This window comes from Dreissena polymorpha, chromosome 7 (assembly GCF_020536995.1).
Source record: "Dreissena polymorpha isolate Duluth1 chromosome 7, UMN_Dpol_1.0, whole genome shotgun sequence".
NCBI classification, from domain to species: domain Eukaryota; kingdom Metazoa; phylum Mollusca; class Bivalvia; order Myida; family Dreissenidae; genus Dreissena; species Dreissena polymorpha.
This window is the reverse complement of record NC_068361.1, coordinates 41,515,609-41,526,300: the sequence shown is the minus strand read 5'-3', so window position 1 is coordinate 41,526,300 and position 10,692 is coordinate 41,515,609. Positions and strand designations below refer to the sequence as shown.

General features: G+C 36.7%; 1 protein-coding gene across 1 annotated transcript; it reads left to right on the top strand.

The window, feature by feature from the left end:
- Positions 1-1,942: 1,942 nt before the first annotated feature.
- On the top strand, positions 1,943-10,408 carry LOC127836832 (selenocysteine-specific elongation factor-like). The gene is made up of 9 exons (XM_052363436.1): positions 1,943-2,252; positions 3,722-3,891; positions 4,357-4,446; positions 4,966-5,148; positions 5,508-5,591; positions 6,323-6,454; positions 6,854-7,387; positions 7,709-7,787; positions 9,107-10,408. Exons 1-9 carry the CDS (start codon positions 1,976-1,978, stop codon positions 9,277-9,279), a joined length of 1,722 nt encoding a protein of 573 aa, XP_052219396.1. The 5' UTR covers positions 1,943-1,975; the 3' UTR covers positions 9,280-10,408.
- Positions 10,409-10,692: the final 284 nt, after the last annotated feature.

Sequence of the window (10,692 nt, the reverse complement as noted above, 5' to 3'; positions counted from 1 at the left end):
TAAATATATGAAAGAAACCTGAAAAAAGAATGCAAAATGACATAGTGTAAGCTTCGCCCATAAAGTTTATTGCTTTATTTCACGAGAGGTGATGTTTCTGTGTCATATTACTGTAAGAATAGTTTTCTTGTCATAAAATAATATCCCCACACTGATCCTACCTTTTTCTAACCGTCCAAACGCGCGGTTGCACTTTACTGAAAAAATATTCATTTGTTTTACAAAATCATGATACCTATAGAAAACTCTCATGAATGAGCGGGCTCTCCACTTTATCCCATTGAAAATGATGACATATTAAAAAAGTTATCCTTAGAAATGTTACCTTTGTCGTGCTTTTGTTGACATTTAACTCCCCACACAGATCTTAAAAAGTCACGTGGTATAGGCACCGTGTATACGCTTTGGAGATAATTCGTCATTGAGGCAAGCGTGTCGTTTATTTAATTTTGTTACATGACTCATTATAAAGCCTTTTTTTAAAGTGCCATCGATCATATCTACATTTTCAACCGTTATCGATGTTTAAATTATTTTAGTTTTGTGGTACTTATTTTTGTATATTGTTTTCGTTGATTTGTGGCTAAGGTTTAATCACCATTATTATCTATGATTGAATGTTGACGCCATTTTTTCAGTTGTAGCCGCGCGATCCGATTCTTAAAAGATAATTATGAAAAAATCGGCCCTAGTCGAAATGATCATATTTGCCCGCAAGATACGAATAACGGCCCGCTCTTGAAAACAAGTTGTTATTATTTATAGAAATGATCAGTCTATTTGCGATAATTTAGAACTTCAAAAACGGCAATAACTTTGTAAAATTATGAATGCAATTATTTTCAACGATTCGTGATCTTCTGACTAACTAAGACAAGGGAAGCCGAATAGACATAGCCATCCTCGATTTCTCGAAAGCATTCGACACCGTCCCACATGAGAAAATTCCTATGTAAAGCTCGATTTGTAGTTGTCGGCTCAGGTACTTCTTCAATGTATCCCGGTACTCTTAAGTATACTTAAATGTACCCGGTTACGGACAATATACGAAAACGTACTCGTGAACTCTTAAAGTCAATTGAGATTACTGAATACCTGGCTCAGAAACTGTCTCACCGACTGCCACATGCAAGTTGTACTAGCCGGGGAGAACTCAACATCTGCCCATAGTGACACGAGTGTACCTGTACATCGAATATCTCCGGAATCCTCCTTAAAAAAAATTTATGCAATTGAATTGTCTGTCGATCCAGAGTGACCAGCATAATGAGCTTCAATGATCTACCATTATTTCTACTGCTTCAACCGATTCCGCAGCAACATTGATTTCTGAACGGTTAAACCGGTACACTTGTCGTTCAAAGATTAATGTTTCATACTTAATTATAAAATAAGACACATTTTTACTTTAAAATGACACGAATACTGAAAATAATATAACTCACCACACGTTTTTACATAAAAACAAATTATAAAAATGTTTAACAAATTTAAACATCAACTAGGAACCACTCTCAGAAGTTAAGCGCCCTCTGACAAATGACTGTAGATGTACAGCGCTTTGTCCATCAGCGCTGTCATGATCACCAATATGTAGATTGTAAAAGCATGATTTTACAAAACGTATATAAAAATATGACGCCAATATAAAAGGAATTCAGTCACAATAAGCTAATTGCATTAAGTTTTTTTAGCTCCGAATGCGTTCACAAAATTCTTAAATACCTATATCACGACTTATCAATCGTATCATGTCTGTATTAAAAATAAAATGTGAATTTCACTATGTTGATACCGTTTGCGACGCCATACTCATTTGCGTTTGAAAATCAAACCCGCGATTTGGTTGGTTTGGAGACGCCGTAAGAATGAAAAAGTAATGTGTATTTTTGCTAAAAAAGAGAGACCGGTTTGTCCTGTTCGATATATATTGACCGCTTTGTCTTCTCTTAATTTGTATCATGTGACAAACAAAATGGCGGCGCCCATGTTCAATTTTAATGTTGGAATATTGGGACATGTTGACAGTGGAAAAACAAGTTTATCAAAAGCTCTTAGCACTACAGCTAGCACAGCATGCTTCGATAAAAATCCACAGAGCAAGGAAAGAGGAATTACGCTGGACCTGGGGTTCTCCTCCTTCCAACTTGATGTCCCCACCCACCTCTCTCAACATGCAGAGTCCGGAGTTGTACAGTATACACTGGTGGATTGTCCTGGACACGCGTCCCTTATCAAGACAATCATTGGAGGTGAGTCAGATGTCATGCACAGAAACTATGCTGTTCTGTTATATGCGATCAGAGTAAAACACTGCTCATGTGAGTCATAAACATGTGTGCTGTTAGTCCATATATAAACATAATCCCAGAGCCTTTGATATTTTTTGCTATGGGCTATGGCGGCTCTGGGAGTACATACGCACCCCTTCAGAACACAATCGCAGTTCTGCTCACAGATTTTGTGCTTATCACTCAACAGACGTCGTTCATTACCAAAGATGGAAAGTGATGAATAAACTTCAAAAACACATTAAAATTTAATAAATTTACCTTAATGGCAGCCTACAGACTTAAATCTTGACATGCAACCTAACAAACACACAATGATATATTAACAAACTATTCTTGCTGACATTTTCATCTGAAATTAGGAACAGTGTAAGTACACCAATGTATTCAAGTTCTGTTCGACATCATTATCTTCTTAGGTTACGTCGAATATCAGGATGTGCAAAAGATTGGTGTACTGGGACCTAACTGATAATGTTTACTTTTAGTCAGCAACATTACAACAGTTTCCCATTATGGTGATAGAGCGTAAAAAAAATAACAAAGTAAATAAAATGCAATTATTTTTTGCTTTAATGGTACCATTTGCAGGAGTTTGTGCTTAAGACAGGTAGACGTGGATAAGTTTTTGCAGTATCAGTCTTCCCTAGCATTTTCAGTGTCAATCAAATTTTGCACCTTTGCAAAGTTTGGACAAAAGATGGCGCATTGCAACTCTCAGCAACCCTTTGGGTTATAAAGCTGAGAGTTAAATTATTGCAACTAGGTTTGCAATACAGTACAGAACACACTATAAAAGTTTAAAGTCAACAAACTTGATCTAGTACTTGTTAAATTATGGGTGTAAATGACACCTTTGAATGGTCTAAATCAGTTTTATTTGTGTATGTGTTTCACAAATTACATGCCATAAATGTAATTAAGTGTGGAAATTTTTTACATCTTATTTTATGACATTTCAATGTGTAGACTTATGTATTCATCCTAACTATAGTTTAAACTTTAGTTTATGAAGGTCAATGTCAGATTGTTGGGCTTGATTGATAAATACACACTTTTATGTGATTGCCAACAGGGTGGGTGTAAAGCTTTCAAGTTCATGCCGTTTTATTCCAATGCCGAGTACCTTAAATCATTTTTTAAAAAACTACTGTGCAAACAAAAATTATCATTTTAATAAATAATTATGTTGCTCGCTCTGTGAAAAGGGGGTTTAATGCACAGGCTAATCAGGGACAACACTTTCCGCCTCAAATGGAATTTAGCATAGAAGAGACTTTCTTAAAATAATACATATGATAAAAGTGGCAAGTGTCATCCCTGATAAGCCTATGCAGACTTCACAGGCTAATCTGGGAGGACACTTTATGCACATGCTTTAAACCCCCTTTTCACAGAGAGAGGCTCAATTATGTTTTCTTAACATTCAGGTGCTCAGATTATCGATCTGATGTTTCTGGTTGTCGATATTGTGAAGGGCATGCAAACACAGACAGCCGAATGTCTTGTTATTGGAGAAATCACATGTGAGAAGATGATAGTTGTCCTCAATAAGATGGATCTGATCCCTCCAGATAAGAAGCAGTCCACCATAGAAAGGGTAGGCCATGTCAAGTGGCATAGACCTGCAATATACGACACTGTTAATTATTTGAATAAATGCTCTAAGTTTATGAATTGAATATATGCTCTAATTGTTCTTGATTGTATCCTGTTTGTAGAATTCAAGAATTGCAGTTCCAATTTGTAAAATACTAAATCTATGTGTTCTGTTTTGTGTAAATTTAAAAATTTCTTTTTTTTCAAGTCTTCATATTCCCACCAGTTAGCATATTTTCTGAGTCTGCTAAATATGTTAGACATTAGATAAAGCCAGTTAAAAATTCATTTAATAATTTTATGCATTTTCAGTTGGAAAAAAATGAAATAAGAATCCAATATTGTTTATTTAGAAGAACAAATTTGAAAATAAAACATCCCACTGTGTTTACTTAGGAGATAAGATTGATCTTAACGTGTAAAGTAATCCATTGTTCACACAGACTATGTGACTTCTAATACGCAGATGACCAAGCGTATACTAAAGACTTTGGAGGGAACAAGGTTTGCTGGTAGTCCTGTAGTTGCAGTAGCAGCAAAGCCAGGAGGTCCAGAGGTGAGCTTCTCATAGGGACCCTTATAAAATTTACAATTGTGTGTGTATATTTCTAAGTTTATGAGGCTCTTATGTGCCTGAGGCTGCATTATGCAAGGACCTGAAGTTTGTCCCAGCATTCCTACCTAATTGACTCAACAGACTCACGAAAGCTATTTAGTTGTTTCTAATAGATTTTTTAAATTATGGAGTGGTCTTGTTTGTGGGCAAAAAATGGAGTACACATAGAAAATCACACCTGTCAAATATGATGACCAAAGACAATTCTCACCAGCTTCTGGGAATGGGGATGAAACCAAGTCTGCCTAAGTGAGATGCGCGTGAACCAACCACTGCGATAGCCTTTATGCAAAACCATGGACTGCCAGGTGTTTTTTATTATTTGCATATCAGGTAGCCTTTACAGGAATTAATTTTATGACATGGAAACACAGAGTCTGTAAAATTTTTAGTTGTGTTCAATACAGTCCAGAGATATTTTTGGATGATAACTTGACATTTGTGTATTGGTCACCACAGTCAGGTGATGTGAGCAGTGAAGGGCTTGCAGACCTGTTTGAGACACTGAGGCAGCACACGTACATCCCTCAGCGCCAGGCACAAGGACCTTTTCTGTTCTCTGTGGATCACTGCTTCAGTATGCGTGGCCAGGGGACCGTACTCACTGGAACTGCGTTAAGTGGACAGCTGGCAGTGAATGATGTGAGCATCATGTAGACTTGGCTGTATTCTTTAACATTTTAGAATTTTGATAGTTAAAGTTTGAACATATTTATTTAAGCTTTATTGTATCAAAGGCTTATTGGAACACTCTTGAATCTTGAGTCCATTTCCTGGATAAAACCAGCACTTGGTGTCTTTTGGGAGATCTAAAGAACTTTATTAAATTTATTACTTAGTTTAAGGCCTTTGACAGATGTCTTACAAGTTAAGTTTTACTTCAAATTACCAAACATGTAGGTTTCTGTACAGTGTTTTGTAAAATAAATATAGTCAAAAGACAATTTTTAAGAACACATAATTTGACATGATGTTAAGATAGTAGATTTTTTAATTTTCAGAACATTGAAATTCCATCAATGAAAGTGACCAAAAAAGTGAAATCCATTCAGATGTTTAGAAAACCTGTTGATAAGATTCAGCAGGTAAGTCAGCTCCTTACTTGTGGAAAATATGTTGATGTTAAAGACCAATAATGTATGCTTCCTTTCATATACCTTCATTGAAAACTGAATACATGGAGCAATTACAAAGAAATGTAGTATAAAAGCAAAAGTTGATTAATAGTAAATGTAATCAGACCACACTATTTTTCAATCAAAATACGGTTTGAATGTAAAAATCAATAAATCTCAAAGCAAAACAGATTGCTTTCGTTAATACAAAGGCGCAGTGGTTAATGTATTTGAAAATAAGTGACGCTTTCAAAATTGTTATAATTATGTTTTTTCAAATCTGTGTACACAATATACATGTATATTAACTGATCGTCATATTTTTGTAGTACTTGTATTGAATGAAATCAACATTGCACAATCCATCAATATTTGAGACTCTTATCAGATTTGCATTTTGTGCCTCCGAAGGAAGGCATATAGTGATCGCACTGTTCGTCTGTATTTCCGTATGTCCATCACACTTTTGCGTCAAGGTTTCGAAAACTGCTCATGACTTTTGTCGCTTCGGATGTAACCTTCATATTTGATATGCATGTGTATATGGACAAGGCCTTTCCATACGCACAACAATTTTGACACCTTTGACCTTTAACTTAGGGTCCGCGTTTAGGTTTCAAAATCTGCGTTTAGGTTTCGAAAAAAGCGTTTTTAGGGGCCATGACTTCTGATTGACACATCTCATGTTCTGATATTTGCAGGGGGACAGAGCAGGCGTCTGTGTGACCCAGTTTGATCCGAGCCTGTTGGAGAGAGGCATTGTCTGTACACCCAGAGCTCTACCAACTATGGAGGCGGCCATTGTGTCCATTAACAGAATACCATACTATAAAGTAAAGAGTGAACTAGAAAACAGGGATCCATTTTTCCAATCCTTAATAAATATTTTGGCTACAAATGGTAACATTTAGCTAACAAGTTTTATTATTTGCTCTTCTGAAAACGCTGTTAAATTCATGTTTCTAAAATTAGTTAGCTTTCATCTGGTGGGTAAATACTATTTTTGATTATAGAAAGTAAGCAGCAATACTGTTTAACTCAAAATTAAGAGCAAAATGGTCCAGATTTGAAATATTTAACTGTGTTTCCAACAGTGGTTATAGTACTTGCAAAAGCAATTTGCCTACAAGCTGCTTATGAAAACTGACTATACTGCACATATTATTCTCTGTAAAAAAAAGTAGAGAATGTGTGAAAAATTCCTTGTTGTCTCTACATATGATACTTTTCAGGGCAACATCGCATCAAAAGCCAAGTTCCACATCACCTCGGGTCATGACACAGTGATGGGCAGACTGACAATATTTGGTGACTACAGCGGAGGCAACCTCAGTAGCCAGACAGCTGCACTGAGTCTGGACAGTCAGCTGGACTTTGATCTCTCTAAGGACTACCTTTACCAAGACGAACTACTGACTGCTAAACAACAGACTGTGGCGGACTCCGGTATCAGTGGGGCAGGTCCAGTGAAGCAATACGCACTGATTCAGTTTGAGAAACCAGTGACGTGCCAGCAGCATGCATTGATAATTGGATCTAAGCTTGACACTGACATTCATGCCAATGTTTGCCGCATTGCGTTCCATGGTCGGATACTGCTGGGAATCAGCGATCCGCAGTCTGTGGCCTCCCAGCTCAGTAAGGTCAAGGTCTACAAGACCAAGGTCAAAGAGGGGCTGGTAGAAAGGGTCATGGACACTTACACAGTTATTGGCAAGAACCTGTTTAAGAAGGAAACTAACGTTGCTTCATTCACAGGTTTAAAGGTAAGAAGATGCTGCATTTTGCTTTGTAATGAAATTTATTTTACTTAAGTTATAAGGCAGCTCTATATATGATAATTTTAACAAATATTTTGTTTTGATATACCAAATGATGGAACCCCAGAAACTTTCAGGCGATAAGTTTTTATTTGTATCCACAACTTTTATCACAGAGCACCAACTATTTAAATACAATTATTAAATTTTGGATCACCGCAATAAAAGGTCACTACAAAGCATTAGGGGTTTAAACCAGTTTGAGGGCTAGCCAAACCTTGTAATCATTTCAACATCGTTTTTAAGCTTCCCATGGTTCTATTACAGATACAACTGTCTACGGGGGAAGCAGGTGTCATTGAAGGTGGGTTTGGTCAGAGCGGGAAAATCAAGATCAGAATTCCAGGTCAGTATCGAGCATTTATAATTGGGTCACGCTATGGGAAAACATGGCTTAGTGCAGATGCATAGTGTTATTCCAGATCAGCCTGTGCAGTCTACACAGGCTCATCAGGGAGGACACTTTCCACCTAAACTGAATTTTGGCTACAAAGAGACTACCTTTCAAAGTAAAATACCATAAAAGCGGAAAGTGTCATCCCTGGTTAAATTGTAAGAACTGCAAAATCTAGTCTGGGGGGACACTTAACCCTTTCAGTGCAGGAACCCAATTTTGAAGACCTTTGCAAACAGTTTGGATCCAGATGAGACGCCACAGAATGTGGCGTCTCATCAGGATCCAAACTGTTTGCTATTCTGATAATATTCTTTGAAAAAAAAATGAAGAAAATGCTAATTTTAGAAATTTAGCAGACGACATTTTAGCAGACGACAAATTTCCCAGCATGCAAAGGGTTAAAGCACATGCATTAAAACCCATTTTCTTAGAGAGAGGCTCAATTATAAAAGAAAAGTGTACACATATCAGTGCAATGTTGCTGTCTACAGACATATAATTGACACCATGTTTGGTTATTCCAAGCACAGCTGACCAACATTAATCTGACACTGATCTGTATGCTTGGATATATCCACGTACCTTCGTGACAAATACACAAGTTTTCATACTGAGTAGGACATATCGATAAAACAATATGCCACTAGCTTTCCTTTTTGTGTTGTGATGTACCTCACGAAAAATATTTAAAAAACAAGAGATGTGTTTGGCAGAAACACAATGCCCCCTACTGCGCTGCTTTGAATTAATGCTATTTTTATTATATCCCTTAAAAAATAATACTCTCCTTGTGAAAATGATCTGTACCTGCCAAATGATATCAAATAGAAATTATCTTCCTTTAAAGCTTGTTACTTCCTTGGATTTTGTTTTTTGACCTTTGGCCTTGAAGGATGACCTTGACCTTTCCCCACTCAAAATGTGCAGCTCCATGAGATACACATGCATGTCAAATATCAAGTTGCCATCTTTAATATTGCAAAAGTTATGGCCAATTTTAAAGTTTTCGGACCGACGCACAGACTGACAGACAGACAGATGGACTGACAGTTCAACTGCTTTATGTCACCATACCAGGGGCATAAAAAGTTATTAATTTACGACTCAATTCTAACATGTAATGTACTCAAAGACAATGCTAAAGCATCAGATTAGTTTTGGCCAGCTTTACTATGGTTGAAATGCTTTTCAACATGATTGCTTCTACTGCATAATTTTGTAAAACAGTATCGTGATGTTTTTATTTTTATATTATATTGTGTTTGCAGCTGGTCTACAAGAGGACATTGTTAAAAAGTATAGTGGAGGAAAAAAGAAGAGCAAAAAAGGTGAGGAGGAATCAACCAATCAGGAGGACGATATGGACAAAGAACCAATCAAAATCATCCTTACATTTAAAAGATATATCTATGATCTGGACAAAAAAATGAAGCAGTCGTAAAGTAAAATTTCTTTTAAAAGATGCACAATATACAAGACTTTGCATTGAACATGAGGTTGTGTTTTCATTTGCCATTAATATTATTTATGTGTCTCATTTCATTTCCATTTTGTTGGTGCCACAACATTAAATAACACATGTTTCCATAGGGCACAGATGCATGCACATTCCTTGTTTTACTTAAAACTCTTCATTTCAAAAAGAAGCTATCTATGGCCGGATTTGACTTTTGACCTCTCAGTGTCAATCTCCTAATGGTGGTCATTTGTGTTATTTTAATGGATGACAAAGTAGCATTTCAAAAATGCGGCAATATGCTCTTTTGTAGATAAATTTGACTCTTTGACCTCTTAATGTGACAATCACTTGAGGAAGGTTGCAGACCTGGATACAAAAAATCAAGCTGCTTGACTGAACTAACCCGCTACCATCTCCTTATGGCCAGGAACGAACAATAAAGTTTGGACTTGAAATACACCATACTGCCCCAAAACAGGTAGAGTTAGGCATACATGACTGCACTAATTCTCTACCATCTCCTTATGGAGAGAATGGAATGGAGTTGTTATATGACATGCTGTATCCTCTACCATCTCCTTATGGAGAGAATGGAATGGAGTTGTTATATGACATGCTGTATTCTCTACCATCTCCTTATGGAGAGAATGGAATGGAGTTGTTATATGACATGCTGTATCCTCATTGCAGTCATTAGTGGTCAAGTTATTTTTTAACTCTTTCAGTGCTGGAACCGAATTTTGAGGGCCTTTGCAACCAGTTTGGATCCAGATGAGACGCCACAGAACGTGGCGTCTCATCAGGATCCAAACTGTTTGCTATACTGATAGTATTGTTTGAAAAAATAATCGAAGAAAATGCTAATTTTAGAAATTCAGCAGATGACATTTTAGCAGACAACAAATTTCCCAGCATGCAAAGGGTTAAAAGCATTTTTTAAAGCATGATGAATAACAAAGTCAAAGTCAGGACAAGCTGTTTTATGGGCAAATTTGACATTGGCTCTCTATCTGTGACCTTGACCTTTGAGGTAAGGAGTTGCATGTTACATGTTGCTTTACATGTCTAGAAAATTGTGTTGACTTGAAGAGCATAAATTATCAAAAAGACATTTATTTTGTTTTGAAATTCAAGGACCATAACTCCTGGTGAGGTTTGGCAGGTTATTGAATTTGTCTCTCTTCATTTTATGCTGAAAAACGTTTTCATACAGTTTGATGACTTTCAGATGAAAACTGGGTGGTAAGAGAGTGAAAACCAAAAAGACAGATGGATAGTGCGGAAACTATCTGCAATACCTCTGCAGCATAAAAATGTGATATTCTGCATATTTTTGCTTTGCCAACATGCATTCAGTCTTATTATTGTCCCCTACCTGTTAAACCGGAGGGGACT